Source organism: Podarcis liolepis (genome assembly GCF_965112155.1).
Source record: "Podarcis liolepis genome assembly, chromosome: 4".
Lineage (NCBI taxonomy): Eukaryota > Metazoa > Chordata > Lepidosauria > Squamata > Lacertidae > Podarcis > Podarcis liolepis.
The window spans coordinates 81,660,035-81,680,471 of record NC_139558.1 but is presented as its reverse complement, the minus strand read 5'-3'; the positions used below and the strand labels follow the sequence as shown (position 1 = coordinate 81,680,471).

The window sequence follows — 20,437 nt, the reverse complement described above, 5'->3', positions numbered from 1 at the left end:
CGTCTCCAGAGAAAACATCTCAGCTTCTAAGCTGACTTGTTTTTTCCTCCTTCCATCTGCCGAACTTGTCAACAAGAAAGGGGGAGGGGGAATATAGCATCACATGAAAACAATGAAACTTACGAACCAGACACCTGCCCGCAATGGTCAAATGGTTGCAAAAAAGTTTCACATAATGCTTTGTGTAGTTGTTGGAAGTTGAGTTAGGTGAAATCTAGAGACTTGGGGTTGTAGCCAATGCTAGTCTTACTCAGGATATACCGACTGAAATTCATGGACATAACTATATCTTAAAGCACAAGCAAATACACGGTATCTTCAGAATTAACTACATAGCAGGGAGGGGGGAACCTATGGCCTTCCATGTATTGTTGAACTACAACTCCTATCATCCCTGACCAATGGCCATGCTGGCTGGGACTTTGAGTCTAACAGCATCTAGTGGGCTACAGATTCCCTATTTTTGCCAGACAATCAGTGAGTTACAGGTACCATATATTGTGATTCCTAGTCATTTGAATCCATCCTAAGAAGTCAGATGTGTGTGGACGAGTGGGTGGTGGGCAGCAGAGCTTTCTCCTTCATTGTGTTCTGGTCTGATAGAAGATCCTTCCAGAGAAGGCAGGTTAGGAGTTTCAGAACCACGGAGAGCTCCAAGTGAGCAACTTACTCCAAAAGATGTTGCACGCAGACTGGGGCCTTTTAAGCCTCTGCCTCCAGACTATCTCTCCCTTGTTCCATCCCATTTTGGAGAACTTCAGGTTCTTAAAAGGGGGGGGGGGGTTCTTGTCTAAACAACCTGAGTCACAGTGGTCTCTTGATCACCAACAGTTGGTTCACAGCCCTGACTTGGTCCTCATTAGCTAGGGCCTCTGCAGTCTCTAACTCTGTATCTAGATTGCTGCTGGATTCTGGGGTTATAATACCCATTCCACACAGTGTGAACCACCATAGTACACATTTAGCAGCAAGAAAGGGGCCCAATGTGGATGTTTTATTGTGAGCTAATAGCACATTTTTGCCTTTCTTTCCAGTATGTCTTCTAGCTGAAAGGACTGTGGAGATAGGGTAGCTAGAGGCTTATCTTGTTGGCCAAATGGGGGAGACCAGCTGGGTCTCATCAGGTTTGTAGGCCAGAGTGTTCCAATCCCTGGTCAAAATGTTTCCCCATCTGTAGACTGACTGCATTTACTCATGGTATTTCCCCCCCAGCTGTCATATTTCAATTCAGCTGAACTAATGCATCTTCCTTAGGCTGCCATTTCTCTCCACCCACTCGCCAAAAAACCCCACCCCAAACAAAACCCCTGTGTTCCCATCCAACAATTTCATGTTGGAGGGAGTGTGTATTATAATTGCTGTGGATCCAACCAGAGGCTCCTACTGCCAAGGGTAGACATTTTGGCACCAGGAACATTTTACTTAGTCTAATTCACTGCATTTTTCATTACTTGTCTCTGTTTGCCTTGTTTAATCATTTTATTACAGTAGAACTGTTTTATAAAAAACTTTGAAACTCCCTCAACCAGTTCACACAACCTTTTCTGAGACACAAGATTTGCCAAGCGTGACTTCTTCTGCCTCCTCACACCATTTATTGGAGTAAAATAGTCTTGTAAAAGCACAGGTTGTATTAAGATCCCAAACTAACACATCCTGAAAAAAAATGCTTGTAATCTAGGGTTTCTCAGGATGTTCTCATCTGTGATTTTACATTAGAGTAGGGATGAGGACCCTGTCACCCTCCAGATGTTGCTGGACTCTCTTATCACCTCTGACCACTGGCCATGCTGGCTGGGGCTGGTGGGAGTTGGAGTCCAACAACATCTGGAGAGCCACAAGGTCCCCATCTCCACTGCACAGATTCATTCCCCATTACCTTTATTAAGTGAATACTAATGACCCATTTGCACCTTGCTAGAATAACCCTTTTATCTGATCTCCAGTTCAGATGACACCAGAACAACAATGGAAGGCTCCAACACTGCTGTATTTTCTAAAAGGCTGCAAAACCTTGTTTTGTTGCACCTGTTGGTTTTACCTATACAGTGTTCTTTTTTCCCTTTCTTTTTTTGGTAAAGCAGTTTTTTATTTATTTTCATCCTTTAATGCAGTTTAACATGGCTGCATTGAGATATACAATTTTTTTACATTAGAGAACATGGGCATGCAACAATTACATAAAATTAAAAATAAAACAACAAAAACACTGTTGTTTTTAAACTTATATTCTATATATATATTCTATATATTCCTTTTTTTTCTTTTTGTACACTGTCTTGATATTTTCTTTTAAAATTGGACAGTTCATAAGATTAAAATATTTGAACTATTTATATATGCTTTTATTGCCATTTCCATTTGTATGTGCGTGATAAATTTCAGTAAAGAAATAAGTAGCTAGCCACAGTTCCCAGGGTTCCCTGTGAAGTGGGATTGCCTGTTAAACCATTCTGAAAACTGCAACTCTTTGAGCGGAATGGGGGTTTCCTAACAACTCTCAGCACCCAGAATCCTTGGGGGGGGGACCATGACTTTACAAAATGGTATCAAAGTGCTTTAAGTGTGCAGTGCGAATGTGGCCTGTTAGTACCCACAAACTCATTGCCCACAGTTAGCTGTGGTTTCACTTAGCTTTATGTGTGAACTGGACCTGCAAGTGCTTCATCACACACCCAGTATACAGAGCAAAAATCATATTTACTATTCACCGCATGATCAGCAGCTATCTGGTGGCACAGTAAATGCAGACTGCACAGCGCGCTGGACAGGCATGGAGAAGCAATTGTACAAACATGGCACCACCTGTTAACACTATGCAGAATCATTTTGCGCACATTTCCAACCCTCTACAGTGGTACCTCGGGTTACAAGCACCTCGGGTTACAAACACTTTGGGTTCCAGACTCCGCTAACCCGGAAGTAGTACCTCGGGTTAAGAACTTTACCTCAGGATGAGAACAGAAATCGCGTGGCGGCAGTGGGAGGCCCCATTAGCTAAAGTGGTACCTCAGGTTAAGAACGGTTTCAGGTTAAGAACAGACCTCCAGAATGAATTAAGTTCATAACCAGAGGTACCACTGTAATTTGGTCATGTAAAGTTAATATTTTACCCATAGCAGACATGGGCCATTAGCTGGTTTTAAAAAGTGAGCAGCGCAGGCAAAAGGTTATACATTCTGTGGACCTCAAAAACTTATGATGTGTGCAAGCTCTTTAAACCTCACATCGTTCCTATTTCTGGGGTGTGGATGGCAAGAGCATGATGGCAGTTATCTCCTAGTTATATTTAACAAACCGCTGTCTTGAAAAAAAAAAAAGCTTTTGTCTGCAATAATCTACAATTTTTTACAAATGCTTTGATAGTGACGAATCTTAGTTGCTGCCGCTCATTTCTGATCCTACCAAGCAAAAGCCACCCCCACCCCACCCCCATTCTCTACCTCAACCACTTAACATTCCTTCCAATTTATTATTAACTCTGTTGTCAAATATGACTTTCTGTAGGAATCTCAAGTACAATGTGCTCAGAGTGAGGTAAGGTGGAATGACACAAAGTATGCTTTATGCAATTATTTCCACATGCTGGCAGCCTGCTTTGCTAAGAAACAAAACCCATGACCTTGTAAATGCACAAAGGAAATTTGATGTAATTAAAGCAAATACTTTCCCGGGTGGTAGTTTTATATTAAGAAGTGTGCACATACCAATTTGTACTGATTCCAGCAGGAAGGGGCTATTTGGTTCATCAGTTCCACTTAAGGGTTCTATATTACCCTCCCTAAGGCTGTGTACACACTATGTCTTTTGAAGCAATTCAAAGCACATTCTTCTCCTCAAATAATTCCCATTTCCCAATTTATATTAATATATATATTATTTATTTTGCTTATTTATTTATAAATTGCTTTGTGGTCAGAAGCTATCAAAGTGGTGTAGAACAAGATAAAGAGAGTTAAAATATTAAAAATAAAAAACAGTCTCTAAAAAACAATAAAAACACACTCAACAAATAAAATCATTCCTAGAGGGGGGCCACCAGGGGGCGCATTGGAAGATGGCCAACAATAACATCTCACCGACCCACACGAGGTAATTAAGAGGCTGCTATGGGAAGTATGCAGCCTTCCCAGCCCCGCCCCAAGGGGATGGGGGGACTGCCTTGCCAGCGGTGTCCATAATTCACCCCCGGATTCGAAAGAAGGGGGTGCGGACACTTGGCACAAGCCCTCGTGTGAAGTCGGCTCTTCCTGACGCTGTCTCCAATTAGCGCACTGGTTCACTTTGGCTTGAAATATATAATTGGAAATACATAATTGGAAAGAAGCTAAAGCACATACATCAAGTGAAGATTGGGAGTAAAGACTGCTGATTAATGGATCTCTGTGAGCGGAGCAACGGGCGGGACAAATAAATCAAGTGATGAACCACCATTAAAAGACTGGTATTGTCAGGAAACTGACATCAGAGCAACAGGCGAAGGAGAGGCTCTCCGATTCTGCAGGGGAAGGTACAAGCACTAGGGGGAGACGCAGCTTGATGGAGGGGAAAGGAAATCAGCGTAACACCGAGGATCCAGGAGAGCAAATGGGAGAAGAGGTGGAAGGGCTCCGGGATTCTTCCTTGGAAGTCAGTGAGGAGAGCCCTGGTCCTCCACTACCCACGCCCTCCTTGCGCAGGAGACTCCCGCGCAATGAGAGGCGGAGACAATTGGGAGTCAAACAACTCTTATGCTGGCAACGGTTTAAGAAACGCCCACAGACAGACTCTGCGAGCGACTGAGGCAGCCACGCTGAGATGGGCTGTGCAGTCAGGACGGTTTAACCCAGGCAGCCAAGCTCCAAAAGGGGACAGTTTACGCACGAGTAACTCCAAACCACTACAGGTATGTTTGGAGTGAAACGGAAAGGGGGTGGAGGCAAAAACTTTTCTTTCTTTTTTGCCTTATGTGAGTATTAATAACCCTCCACCCCAGAGAGAAGAATCGTTGCAATTTATTAATCACAAGCAGGAATTTAAGAACTGTGTGGAGTGAATTATTGATCAAAGTGAGGATTGGTAAACATCGGAGAATGGAGGAAAGTTTTATGACGCAGTTTCAAATGGCGTCTCGCCAAGACAGGCTTGCCTAAGAAGGACGGGGGGAGGAGGACCAGGGTCATCAGAATGCGAATGATTATCGGAATGTGATCTAGACCTGGCAGAGCCCTCTGAGATATGCTTGGCAAGCCTGGGGAAATCAACGGACAGACTGAGGACAGAACTGTCCGTAAAGAACGGACAGTTCTTTACGGAGGTGTGGAATGGAGTCTGTCCTTATGTGATATGATTTTTGGAGAGTGTAAAACCCACACAGAGGATGTTTGTTTTCAACCCGCTTGTGAAGATTATCAGAGATCGCAAAGAAAGGAATATATGATAACAACAAGAAGATGAGGAAAGTAACAAAGAGACTATCTGGACAGAACTGGATAGAACTGTCTAATTAAAGCAGCAATATAAGTGATGTTTGGACCCCTTTTCGGAGCTTGAAGTATGGGTATCCCCAACAAAAATTTAAAAATCTGGCTGTATAATTTGGAACTAATGTGATTTGGAAATAATGTGATTTGATTGGCCTGTTAATAAAAATTATATTTAAAAAATAAAAATAAAATCATTCCTAGATATGTGCAATTAATATTCCATAAAATGACTGGATTGCACTTCAGGAAAAGACTTCTTAAAGAAAACATCTTCGATAGCTGCCTAAAATCAAGATACCAGTTGATACCAACACAAGATACCAACACAAAACAACCCCACAATGTAACTTAGGATGATGTGTTTTGGGGGGCCTTTTTACAGTTGGCACTATAACAATAAGAACAACATAATTAGTTATAGATCCTTCCCTGTAAGGTCAAAGGATGGGTTACATCTAAAAAGAATACCATACAATAAACCAAATAAAAAGAACTTCACTCCCAAAATACCACATAATACATGCACTTCAACAAAACAGATGGTATATAAGGGGGCACTAACAATAAGAGTTCAAACTTTCCAGGGCCAAAGAGGAAGAGCCGCCTCTTCAATGACCGCCCAAAGCTTAAAAGAAACAATGCCTGGTGCACCTTCATCTGGAGGAAGTTCCACAGTCTGGGGGCCATTACAGAGAAGGCTCTGTCACCAGCCATCAGGCTTTGCGCCTCTTTCACTGTCACCGTTCTTTGTACAGCCAACAAAGGAATCTTTCCTCTGACTTTTAAGGATTCTACACTCTTAATTGGTTAAGATTCATGCCTGCATTTCTCATCTCTTTCTTTTTTCCCTACCACTTTCTCACACTTCCATTGCCTTTTGCCCTCTTGCTTTCTCTCCCAGCAATTTGTCTTGTAATGGCTTTGTTCCCCAGGACACGATCTACCTGTTCTATTTTAAACCTGCCTTTGCTACCTATAATTATCTCTCACATTCAGATCTTGGTCCTTGATCCTTTAATTGGCTTCTTTTTAAAAAAACAAAACCCACAACACTCTTTGATCCCTTGTATCTTCCTCCATGCCAAATCATTTTCTATTTAAGGACGGCATGTGCACAATCTTTTAATGTATATATTTACCATTTGATCAGTTTTCCTCCCAACTGCAGTTGCAGTCCCTTGTTTAGTTACAGACTAGAAAACTGCCAGGTGAGTCATCAACCGCGAACCTGATGCTCTCACTTTGGGTTATTTAAACCAGAGCTTTCTGAACAGTGTGCCGCAACGCATCAGTGTGTCGGCTGCAGTGTGTAGGTGTGTCGCACGAACGCTCTGCATGCTCCTCCCAGGGTTGGAAAGGGGTTTGTTTAACCTCCGGTTTGCTAGTAAAACTGAAGTACTATGTCACGAAATGATGCATGTCTAAAAAGTGTGTCACCAACGTGAAAAGTTTGGAAAGCTTCGGTTCAAATGATTCTTCCATCCTTGCAGAGGACTTTCTCCTAAACTGGTGCTGCTGCTGCTGCTGCTTTAAAAGCTCCATGTTGATGCCTGGGACCTGGAAAAACTGTATTTATTCCGGTCTTGTTCAGTGAGGGCCCTTCCCCTTCTTCATCTCAGTTGCATTCTTGTTTCTCCAACTAATCCAGTTCTATTTGGGGGCACAGAACTCAGCCAGAGAAGGGACTCATGGCTTAAGACTCTCAATCTTCTTAATGTAGTCCTTCAGCAGTTAACATCTTAGGCTTCCTTTCTTAATTTTCAACCTCCAAGGCTGGTATTCCATGCGCCGACCAACACAGAACCCACATGCAACTGAAATAAGATGCTATAATGCAGCCTTTGCCAACCTCAAAGGTGTTTTGGACTACAACTCTCACTGGCTCCAACCAGCACCATGGCTCAGTGGTAGAGCACCTGCTTTGCATGCAGAAGGTCCCAAGTTCAATCCTAGGCATCTCCAGGTAGTCCCCTACGAATGTTCCTTTTCTGAGACTCTGAATAACTACTGCCAGTCAGTGTAGACAACACCGAGCTTCTTATGTCCCTATGTATACAGGTCATTTGTTATTTTGTACATGTGTACATTGAGCCATTGGCCATTATGGTATACCTAGTTTTGTATTTTGCTATTTATTTAAAATTATAGTGCATTGTGCAGTTTTATTTTAGGTCATTTCTGATCTGTAATAAATTATGAGGCTGGAAAAAAAGAGCTTAATGCGGATTAAGCATGCTCAGAAGCCAAAGAACATTGAGCATTGAAAAAGAAAAGTGGCTGGTAATGGCTGGTGAAGAAGAGGTTATGGTTTCAACAGCCCAAGAGATTTCTAAATGCTGCTGATCAGCTGGCGGAAGAGGCTAGCAGGGAGAGAAGACAAGGGGTGCAGAAGAGGAAAGGAGCAGAGTAGAAGGTTCTCTCTCTCTCTCTTCCTCCATTGTCCTGTGCTCAATTTCACTCTACCCTTTTTCCTGCTCTAGGAGAAATGAGCAAAAGAGAGCAAAGGAAGAGGCACACAGATATAAAAAGAACAAATATAATGATCTTATTGTCTGAATAGATCATTTCCTGGTTCACACTGAGATAATAGTTATAACTGTCCCTGGACAAAACTGAGAGCTGAACACAGAAATCAATGAAGAAATCCTAGATTTTAATGTGGGCAGAAGTGGACAACAGTATGTCTATTCCACCCCACCCCAAAAAATTAAAGATAGCAGCAAGCAGAGGCATTATTGCTCTTACTAACTCAGTTTCTGACTAGTATAAAATATTTCTTAAATGTAAATTCCAGACCCTTCTATGATAAATTGAACCTGCGAAGAGTTTTCAGTTGTATCTTCTGCCACCCAAATTCTGGCAGCTTGTTAATGGCACAGAGTAGGCCTGGTAACTTGTGATGCATGCATGACAAAGCAAGCACAGAGCTGATGCCATAGCCTGGACAAATACACCCACCCTACAGCTGAATGAGCGAATAGGTTAAAAATTGTATTGATCTGCTTTTGATCACTTAAACCATTAGCAGTGGTTACAGATGACTCTACTCAATTTGTGAGCATCACTGCAGAGAACATCCAACATTCTGCCAAAGAATGTGGTCCTCTCCAGATGTTGTTGGACTACAACTCCCATCAATGGCATGGGATAATGGGAGTTGTAGTTCAGCAGCATCAGGAGTGGAATCATGTTGGATACCCCTCTGTTATAAGGCCACGGCCATCCTTCTTCATAGGTCACTTTCCGTAATAGTTCCTTCCTCCACACATCGCATGTGCAAGGTGGCTGCCATCATGCTAAGTCATGATCTCCCTCCTTATAGGCACATCATATGCACAGGATGGTGACAAATTCTAAGGTTCTTGCTGCTCCTAATTGCTAACAAAGCACCACCACTAAAGAGCGATAGGGTGCAAATCAAGTTGCAGGTTGGAAGCTGCATGTGACCCAGTCATACGCTGCAACTGGGCATCCAGACTGTCACCCCTGAAGTGACAACCAAAGCAGAGTTCGGCCCACAAGAAGACCAGGTACAATCAAGTGGGCAGACTCAACTGCAACTGAGAGCAGCTTAGTCTTCTCTGTAGAGACCACTGGGTACCACTTTGCCAGGAGGCTGTTCTAACCTGGAGCCAGCCTTGGGTGTCTCTGCTTATGGCAAGCTGCAGCCTGGATTGTAATAGCTGACCAGGAAGTGGAGGCAAATGGCCACTTTCTTGGGCAGGGGGCTGCATTGCACGGTTTCTAGATATCAAATGTGCAACTGCCCCAGTAAATCATGGTGGAAACGTTTTGTAAAAGGTGCTGGAACCGCAGGAAACCTGGTTTCCACCTTCTGTAGAAGGGTAGGTTAAGGTTAAGAACTATCAGTATGAAGCTTTTAATAATACCGCTTGCAATCCCTCCCAAAAGCTCAGCAGGGAAAGGTCTGGGTCACAGAGCAAATGCAGTCAGACTCAGAAGTCAAATATATGCCAAACAAAAGGAAAGCAAACCTCATTCATAACAGAGGCCAGAGAGGAACGCTGCTCATATTGATGCTGAAGCAATGACATCCAGGGAGGTCTTTTAAAATGAATATGCTGCTGCAAACCACTCAGCTCTTACATGCTGCCCTTTTCGTGATGCCTTCTGTGTACGCATTGACTCCTTCTGCTAATAAGGGCCAGGATCTCAAGGGCATGGACTGGCTGGATGCAGAAGAGAGGTGGTGGAAGGGAACCCACAGGGGGAGACAGCTCAGAGCCCAGGAATTGGTGGTGACTGATGACTGAGAAGGTGAGAGAGGGGGAATCAAATATCCTTGGTTTTGAATCTACCACCATATCCTTGTTTCCATTATCTGTTCCCTAGAGATGATAACACTTAATGCCAGGCAAAAGACCAGCAGCCAGTGTTATGCAACTGTTTGTTTGTAGCCAAGTCAACTGTTGCAGCCCAAATCTGGCCCACAGAGCCACTTTCCCCAAACCATGCCCACCAGCCTCATACCTAATGTCATAATTGGCATTAGGTATGGGGTAGTTGGAAACCCTGCTGCATCAGCTATGTGACCAAATTTCCCACATGAAATCCCATTGCACAGCTGCTCCTTGCAGAAAGCAGGCTGGGGTTATGCTGATGGGGAGTGACTTCAAGTCTTTTGGATTTGCTACACAACAGAGTTATCCATGGGAACGTGCTCATGCAGCCAATCCCTGCAGGAAGCATAGTAGCCTTTATGGCATCTGCGGTTAGTCAAGTCTTGCGACGGCACCAGCATTTGTTTTGATCACAGTGCATTTGCATTCCGGTCCAGACACACTGCTAGAAACTTCCCTGAGGCATTCTGAATAGCATTTGGGGCAGAGCATTCAAAACAGGAGGCAGCCTGCACCGTAACACCATGCAGTGTTGAATTCCCCATGCATCAGCTCTTAGGAGACAAACTACCCATTCAGAATAAGACTCTGATGGGGCTTTGCCACACCCAACTGCAGGTGGGATGTTGCATGTTTTAAAACTCAAATGTACCAAAAAGGCTGTTTGCAAGTAGCAATACTTGGTTGCAGTCTAGTCTTCCTATTAAAGGGTTTTTTTTCCAACCTATAAAGAGGATAGTACTTTATACACAACCCTCCAACTGCAGTCTGAGGCGGGGGGGGGCGCGGGGGAGGGAAGAATCAGTGACTACCAAAAGGATGCTAAAAATCAAGCAGGTGTTCATGAAAGTAAAAACAGACCTTTGATATTGTTTGATCTGCGCATCACTATTGCAGAACAGTGCAGTATTATACTAAGCCACGCACACACCAGACTAAAAAGGTGGCATTGAATCTCTCCATCTAATTGGCACCAGACATTTGAGGTGATACCTTGTAAGAAGTAAACGTTATAATTTGAGGAACTCATTATCCTCAATCTGTTACCCTTTTCATAGATTCATAATATGAACACTTGAACCGGCAGCATAATATACTCTTTATATAGGTGTGTTATTTCTGATTCAGAGTTGATCCACTGAAATTAAAATCACCGTTAATGGCAGAGGGCCTACTCTGAGTAAAAGTTTGTTGACTACAACCCATTGGGTGGAATCCTATGTAGTGCTAAGGAGATTGTTCTGCTAGACAAGCAGAAATGCTTGAACAATCTCTCATCCCCCTGGACACTGTTCTGTGGGATCACCCTACCCTTCAGAGTAAGCATAAGAGGCAGAGAGAGGGGAAGCCCCATTGCACTAGCAGGAGTCCTTGCAGGGTCTTCCGCTAGTGAAACTGGTATTTCAATCTGGCCCATTATATTGCACGTATTGTATTATTATAGCTGTTTGAATCGGGTGAGAGACAGTATATGGGCATTTCGCTCTCTATGCTGACAAATCATGACAAATCACCCAAACTCATGTCTATTCTGCTAAATATGAGAGACTAACGTGGGTTGATTCCCTACCGCTAGAAGGCAAAATCCTCACCGAACATGGAGTGACAAGTCTGTTATCCCCAGGCTGTTTACAGTTTTTCATATTGATTTCCCAAGTTCAACCCAAGAGCCACATTGTTCAAGGGGAAATCACTTCCAAGCCTTCATGAAGCCATCCCAGCACACTTCCGCACTTAACTGAGGCTGTGGCCCACCATTTTGACCAATTCTGAAAATCACATCATGGGTTCAATTCAAATGTAGCAATAAGTCATGGCTTGTGCCCAAATATGACTCCAGGTTTAACAGGAGGAGCTTATCAAATATGCCATCTAGGGCCCTTTCCTCCATCGCTGCCCCACTGGCACCACCTGGCAACAACAGAGACTGGTAGCACACCATTTAAAAGTCCTGCAATGTCCACAGTTTAGTGTTACTCCAAGGCAACATCAGAAATGTAAATGGTGGTTCCTGCACCTCCATTTAAATTTCCCATAATGCCCTGAAGAGACAAAGCATGGGGGTATTGTGTGAAATTAAATGTGGCTCCCTAATCCAGTTGGCTGCTGCTTGTTATCAGTGGCAGATAAATCCAGAGAAGGCCTCAGGAATGAGCCTTGCTAGAGCCCTAGGGCTCCAGAAGCTATACAGCAATGCTACATGGTGACACAGGACCTGTTTGTGCTAGCCAAGGTTTAAAGGAGGGTTTTCAAATGCGTCTCACGTAGAGGTAAGCCATGGTTTGTGTGGCTTTCTTCCCAAACAATAGACACTCAGGGCCATGGTAACCATTGGTTTAGATTTAACACCCAAACCATAGTTTGCTCAAACAGCTGTTCAGCAGCCATGGTTTGCTGGATAGAATTATCATGCTTTGCAAATCATGATTTGCTGCTATGTAGGAACTATCAAGTTGTGAATTTTACATTGCTCACAAAAGCAACACATTTGGAAGGTAGAATTTATTTCTACTGAGATATCAAACTGGTGTTCCAAAAGAATGCTATGGCCCTGATTCAAGGAAAGTAAATGTGTTTAAACTTAAGTCAAAATGAAATAAACGGGATGTTAAGTTAGTAATGACTAACTTCTCCCATTGGTTCATTTGTCCTATTGATTAAATGAAACTTAAGTGCAGTGGACTTCCTCTGGATCGGCAGTAGGGGCCTTTGAGACACAAATTCTACTGCAGAGTTGGTGCTAAGCTGTTGCAAAGAAGAATGCAAATGTAACTCCCCAAATAATGCATCCATAGAGGGGAAAACACATTTTCCCAACTGTGATGAGTTCTGTTTTGTAGCTGGGAAGTGCACCCCCTACTTCCTGAATGGCACATCCATTACTGTGTGGAGCGACAGCTGGCACAACAATGTAAAGACTTGGAAAAACAACTCATCATTCTGTTGTGTCAAAGAAAAAATGAAATCAGACCAATGGGGGGGGGTTCATGGACACCCTGGAAGCCACATGATGCTCCTAGATTGTCACTGGAGGCCCAAGTGGCTTCTATGGGACCACATGCCTTTCGCCAGCCCAGGTAACTTTTCCCTTGTGCACACAAGCCCACAAAGTTAGAAGACTAGCACTATACTGGGAAGTACAGACAGCAAAAATTTCCCATTAGCTAAATAAGGATAATGGCTTTGCACCATCAGGTCGCCTCGCATTTATAGCTCAATTTTGCAAACTTTGAAAAGGGATACTGTAATTACTGCTTTGATACAACAATATTTTGACATCCCCTGGATGGAGATCACAAAGGACTGGAACAGCATTTATTTATTTGAATCAATATTAATGGTGTCAACATCTGACCTCTAATTTTTTGCAAGCCTCAAGTGATTTTTTTTTGGGTGGGGGGGGGGAGAGGAGGAAATGCACTTTGCAACCACCTAGTGTGATATTGACAACAGCTTATTTTTAGACAACTTAAAAGAGCCAGGAAGGAAAGGATGCATGTCACTGCTCTCTGTGGCTTCAGCAAAAAAGAGTTGTAAGCATCTTAGAGAATAACTTAAATTTAAATCAATGTGCGGCCTCTTATTATGGTCATTTGGTGGCACTAAAGCATAGACAGGAAACCTGGGACCCTCTAGATGTTGACAGACTCCAACTGCCACCAACCTGAGCCAGCATGGACAATGGGCAGGGCTGATGGGAGAGAGACTCCCGCAACATCTGGAGGGCACCAGCGTGAGGGATGGAGGTGGAATTTGTTTGGCACACTTTTCAAAGTGGACTAAATCAATTTGATGTTGGGACTGCAACTATCAGTCAGATTGTGCACATCCTGTGATCTGCCATGAAATTTCAGTCCCCGAAAGCATGTACATAAATAAGGATTGTGTGTAAAAAACAAAAAACCCACATATAGAAAAGGTGTATGTTGGGGGGGGGGGATGCACTTGAACTCAAATGCATATTTTACAGCATGTACCAAATGCATACAAAGGGAGGAATTCAACGGCACACTCTTCCAATTGTTCCATTAGTGCAAATATTTCAGCTTTCCCAATGGAACAATCCTATCTTTGGCCTCTGCACTCTTCTGGGGGTTATCCAGAGCCCCCAGAGCTGATTTGGGTCGGTGGGGTGCCCGAGGGGAGGAGAGGGGGAATGTCCTGATGCACAACTGTGGCGCACACGCACAACTGGTCATAGTCCTGTGCTGCCAGGCACAGCAGAGCTCAATGGAGGAAGAAACCAGCCAACCAGCCAAGTTTTTTTTTGGGGGGGGGGGTACTTGCCTGGAGGCAGAGTTCATATACAAGGTCCAGTTCAGTCCTAAAGTCAGGAATATCTCAGTTCACCTAGTCAGACAATCCGGGGGTCAAGAAAGCCGAGGGTCCAAGGTCACGAGAAGCAAGAAGCAGCAAGGTTTGGTCAGGAATCACAAATGTTGTTTCCAGCAACTGACTGAGGCTGGAAACCCTGCTTAAGAAGGCTGGAGCCAGCTGGTTCTCACCAGGAGCAAGAAGGCTCCTGATCATCAGCAGGTGGAGTGACTTTGCCTTCTGCTCCTTCAGGTTGCTGCTCAGCAGGTGAAGCTGACTCCTGGCCCATGACACAACTGCTGGTTCCAGCTAGTTCACCTACTTAGTTGAATCTGGCCCATAACATGTAATGGTTCATGGGGGAATCACCGGGGGGGGGGAGTATACATGTGAGGCAAGGTGGGAGAGTAGCAATGTTGTGCAATGATGTTCATTGCTGTGTCACACCACACCTACTGATGTGAATGATATTCAGTGCTGCAACCTGCCAGAACGTCAGCCAGAAAGCCTCTGTTCATAACACAGCAGGTACTGCCGTGTGAAAGGGACATCAGAAAATGGGACAGAAATGCTAGCTTACACAATACTCCCTCCACCTGAATGTACTCCTAAGCACCTCTGAAATTTTTGCAACCTAGGCAGTTGCCTAGCCTGTCTCTATTGTTGGGCCAGCTCTGGTCTGAAATCTGCTTATCTGAAACATTTCTGCTTTGAAAACTGAAACGCTCAAGGAAGCCAGCAGAGATAAAAAAATTAAAAACCGCAATCACCAAAAATATAGCAATTGAAAGAGGAAGAGTCAGCAGAATTAAGTAATGTATCAGACATGCCACCAGGGCATAGGTTTGGGCCCCCACACATTCCAGAAGGCTGCCAAATGACCCTGAGGACAGACAGTGGAACCATGGAAGCGAGTGGCAGTGGCCTACGAGGAAATGACCAGCTGCCTCAGATCCTTCACATTTTACATCACAGCATTGTCATGATTACAGGAATAAAACGAGAGCTTTGTCCCTGTTAAACCAGGCTTCCTCAGCCTCGGCCCTCCAGATGTTTTTGGCCTAGAACTCCCATGATCCCTAGCTAGCAGGACCAGTGGTTAGGGATGATGGGAATTGTAGTCTCAAAACACCTGGAGGGCCGAGGTTGAGGAAGCCTGTGTTAAACACATTAACTTGGGAATACGCAGCATTGTGTTTTAGAAAATGGTATGTTTTTAAAGTAAAAATAGTAAGATGATGAGCATCTGATATTTAACCATGTACATGCCTGGTTAGTCTTTCCCCTGGTATAAAATGTATTTTTAAAAAAAGAAAATTGGCAATTGCATTGGCAATTGACGCCAGCCCCAGTAGATCCCCCCCCCTTGCATCACTTGCTGCTCTCTGGGTGGCCATCTGCCAATGGGGCTGGGCTTGTGGGGCCAGATTTTGATTCCAAATCCAGCCTAAACTGCACCACTGTAGAAGCAAGGACTAAATCTCAGTGGTAGAGGGCATTCATTGTTTCAAACGCTAGGTTCAAACTTTAGTGAGAAATCCCTTTAGCAGCTGCCAGGCAGGCTAAAGAATACTGGGTAGGAAAGACCAGTGGTGTAATTTTAGTATAAGGGAGTACTCTATACATTAGTCCACTGTTTGAACAAGTACCTAGGAGTTTCATCAAAGAATTGCAAGGAACAGCTAAGGAACAAGTCAGAAACATTAAAAGGCATGTAGCCCAACACAGGTTTCATGGACACAGCCAAATTCCGGAACTAGGGAGGAGAGAAATTTTTGTCATTCCCCAGAACAGATACTAAACAGTATGGGCACTGACCCGACGCAACAGCAAGTTTCAATGCAGGTACAGCAGTGTTTTTCAAATGACTTTGCAGATGCAAGTAGTGAACAGATGCCCTTAGAAGACTGTGCTTCCCTGAAATATATTTCATGAGAAAACTCTCCCAAATGCATGCATTAAACAAACCCAGGCTGATTCACTGTGCTTCCTTGTGTCAACCCTAGAGAGGAGCACACCTCCTGTGAACCTCATATCTTCTCTCTAATCTCCTGCCTGCAACACCTCCACTGCCAATAAATTTTGGGTGCTACACATAAGCTCCTGAAATGTGACATGGGGACAAGATGCAAGCTAGATGAGTAAAGTTTGAAAGCATAAGAGGAACAAAAGTCAGTGGCAGAACACATACTTGATGCATATAAAATCCAAGGTATAATCCATGGGTGGTAAATCTTTTTTCAGGCTGAAGGGCCACATTCGCTTTTGGGGCAACTTTATAGGGGCCACATGCCAGTGGTGGATGGGACCAGAGGCAGAAGTAGGCAGGGCAACCAATGGAAGCTCTACTTTAGTACATGATGTGGTTCCTACACACACACAGCTGTCTAGTCTCCATCCAGACAAGCAAGAGGCATTTTCAAGGTTTCAGGGACATATTCCAGCCAGGCAAAAACATGTGGGGTGTGAACCAGAGGCGGTTAGGGGTATGGCCTGGAGAGAGGTCCGAGGGCCATATGGAGAAGGTTGGAGGGGTACATTTGGCCCCCGAGTCTGATGTTCCACACCCTTAGTATTACCCTGGCATTTCCACTTAAGTTGTAATTTCTTAAACTGTGGTGGGAGTACTGGCAAAGGGAGTCTTACCACAAGGCAAGGTGAGATGACCCCTTCTGTTGGCATCTTTTGGATGCCACGAAACAGACCAGTTTCAGAAACAGAAACAGACCAGTTTCAGCTAACATGGGGCATGCTGGAAAATTCTTCTCCAAAGATCCCTGCGAAATGAATAGGAGCTGCACAAGAATATTAATGGGCTCTTGCATCTCATGTCCATTTCCATTGGCCTCATACATGATAACTGCCTAAAGGATTGTGTTCTGTGTTCATTATGTTGGGTGGGGAGGCATCTAAATTTGCTGCCTCCCAACCCCAAAATGCACCAAAGCAACCTAGGGCCAGCCCTACAGTTAGGCAGAGTGAGGTGGCTGCTTCAGGCAGCAGTTGCTGGGGGAATGGGGGAGCTGCAGCATAGCATGGCAGGACAGAGATGTCCAGCACCACCCAAGCCAAAGATGGAGAACCTGTGGTCCAGGGTGGAGAACGCACAGGACCCAGGAAAAGGATAAACACACACACATGCACACTGCCATGGTTTAGATCAAAATCAGAGCTGCTCTAAAGTAAAATCAAAACCATCCAGGAGAATGATGGAAAGGAAGGAAGGAGCAAGTTTTGTTAGATGAGCTTCCATATCTCTTCACCAAGTCCTCAGATATTCACATGCAGGAGTAGAATGTTCACAGAGAGACTACTGGGAATGAGAGAGAAACTTGATTCAGCTTGCACTGAAAGGCAAACCTACCTAATTTTCACTTTCCAGAACAACATATGAACCAAAACACAACCACCCTTCAAAATCCACACTTCTCCAGATTTTGCAATTGCAGTTCTCCAGCCAAGCAATGCATACTATCTATCTATCTATCTATCTATCTATCTATCTGTGAAAGTAACATTTAAAAGTGCATTACATTGGGGAGAATTGCTTTGCAAAACTGTGCACATTAGAAAAAAATTGCATACCACTAAGACTTGCATATCAGGAGAAAATCACATTAATATGATGGTGAATTTTCATGAGGCCTTTGCTGAAATAAATAAATAAATAAATAAATTGCAAACTGGTACAAAAATGTAGAGAACTGAATTTGGACTTATTAGTAAGGCAGCAGTCACAGGATGCACGGGTTGTAGTCTGGATGAAGGAGCGCGAACATCATCAAATGCCTGGTCATCAACTGCCTGATATAGAGAGCAATGGTGTTGTGTGCGCATACACACACAATTTAGGATACAGACCATGATAAACACACACACACACACACACACACACACGAAATTAGGCCATCTCTGTCTTTAGAATAGATAGTGCTCATTGATCTATATGTGCATATGTGACCGCTGAACTATATGTGACATTGACCTATGATCTGTATTTGCATATATGCATTTTTGCATTTAGTGTGCAAGGTTGTGCATGTTTCAATGCAGATTATGTGTATAATTACTGGGATCAGAGCAGGAGAGCAGGATAATTTAACCACCTTTCCCACTGCTGCAGGTCTGGAGGAAAATCCCTACTCTGAATCTAATGTTTACATCCGGAAGGAGATGGATCACCGGGTGCACTAGTTATATGCCCAAAACAGCGCACTGGTGGGTTTATGCTAATCTCTCCGCCGGTCAGTGCAGGCTTTGCTGCTGCTGGCTGACAAGTTGACAGGTTTCGCATTTTATTCAATTTGCGAACCGGCCAGAGCGGCAGGCAAGCGCAAGACATTAAAAAAAAAAAAAGGCGCAAACGAGCCGGGTGTTTTAAAAAGCACGAGCGCGCACTGCAGCGAAAATCCCCGGGCCGATTGGCAAGGGTCAATCCGGCATCAGGCCCAGCCACGAGCAGAACCCTCCCTCTCCCTGGAGGACGCTAAAAGCGAAACTGGAAACCGATCGATCCGGAGCAGATTGGCAATGACCCTTTCCCCTCCCTCTGCCGCCCATCATACCATCTCCCTTTCCGAAGAGCAGCTCTTTTGATTCCGTCCCCCCCCCGCCCAAGAATGCCCTGGCCTGACCTCATCCAACCAGGCGGGCAGGAAGGTGAATGATGTCACGAATCCCCAACCCGGTCGCCATGAAATATGCATGGAATGAGCCTCGCGCTTTCTCTCTATCGATATAAATATGAAATGGAAAGCTCGCGCGGCGAAGAAGCGAGAGACGGCTTGCTGCTGCTGCTGCGCAGTGGATGCAGCAGCGGAGGCGGCGCGGGGTTAATAAAGACGCGGAGGAGGAGTGGGGGGCTCCGGGGGCACTTGTCCCTCCCCTCCGCTTCGCACCCCCCGACCTCCCCGCACCACCCCCCTTACCAGCGGCCGAGTGGATCTTGGTTTTCCTCTGCAAGGACATCTTCAGCGCCTTGTCGAGGCCGCTGGGGTTCGGCATGCTGCAGCAGCCTGGCGCGCCGCGGCTCAGCAGTGCCCAGGCAGAGGCGGGAGACGAGCCCGGCGGCCGCCTAGGGCTGCGGCAGAAGCAGCAGGAGAGGCGGAGGCGGCGGCGGCCGTGACGACCCCGCCATCCACTCCTGGCCGCTCGCTGCCTCGCGCGCGCAGCCCTCTCCCGCGCGCACGCGGCGGCGGCGGCGACGCCTCCCCTGCGGCTGGCGGGCGCTTTGGCCTCGCTCCTTGAGGGAGCTGCTCAGCCTGCGCGCCGCTTTTGGCCTCGGCTCTCCGCTGCGGCTCTGCGAAGGGCGAGGAGGGAGGGGGCGAGCGGGGGTTATAGGGCAGCGCCAGCCACCTCTGCGGGGGGGGAGAGAGAGAGGGGGAGCCTGGCCGAATGGAAGAGGAGGACTGGGGCGGGGGGGGGGGAGTCCTCGCGGCACGCGCCGACTCGCCGCAACCTCCCGCCAGCTGCAGAGCAAGGTCTCCGCTCCGGCCACCAGGGCGCACGTGCCTCATAAACAGCCTCCAGCGCGAGGCCGGGAGTTTGGCGGGAAACGCGCCCGCTGCACGTGGGAAGCGTGGCCTTTGGTGCGGGAGTCGTGCCCGTGCTGCGGGTAGTGGCGGCGGGGGCAGGTCGTGTCCGGCAAGAGGGACAGAGAGCTGGCGAAGAGCAGCCGCTGGCCAAACCATGTTTTTTGTGTGTGTGTGTGTGTGTGTGTGTGTGTGTATATATATATATATATATATGTGTGTGTGTGTGTGTGTGTGTGTGTATAATTTATTAAAGTCCTACTCTGCCCTTCATCCGAAGATCACAGGGCGTTTCGCAACAGAAATAATTCAAAAGGAGAACACAAAAGTTCTGGCCCATAGATGGTCAAAGAGCGAATTGTCTCCAGCAGGGGTGCCAACCTGAATAAAATGTTGCTAGCTAATAGATCAGAAGACGCAGTGCCCACACATTTGAATGGCAATACTACCCATCAACTTGGGTGGGGGCTCCCTCAAATATTTTGGGGGGCTGAAGGGTGCTCGGCCCCTAGGAGTTGGCTCGTCCTTTGCCCTTTCAAAATGGGTTTTTTGTGGAGGGGTGTTATTCGATGGTTGTTTTTATATTGATTATATATTCTGTGTTTTTATATTTTGATTTTGTTGTGTGAACTGCCCTGAGACCTCCAGGTATATAAATTCAATAAATAATAATAATCCTATGGCTGGTAAAGAGCCTAAACTAAATGTTTTTTGAGGCATTCTTAAATTTTATTTATTAAATCTGTACACTGCTCTTCTTCCGAAG

The 20,437-nt window shown here is 45.3% G+C and overlaps 1 protein-coding gene across 1 annotated transcript in view; it reads right to left on the bottom strand.

The window, feature by feature from the left end:
* The window catches only part of ATP8A2 (ATPase phospholipid transporting 8A2), a 250,069-nt gene extending 230,415 nt beyond the window's left edge, over positions 1-19,654 (bottom strand). Inside the window, exon 1 of the mRNA XM_083498877.1 lies at positions 19,069-19,654. Coding sequence (XP_083355003.1) covers positions 19,069-19,144 — 76 coding nt within the window. The 5' untranslated portion in view covers positions 19,145-19,654. The remainder of the gene's footprint in view (positions 1-19,068) is intronic.
* Between the last annotated feature and the right edge of the window lie 783 nt (positions 19,655-20,437).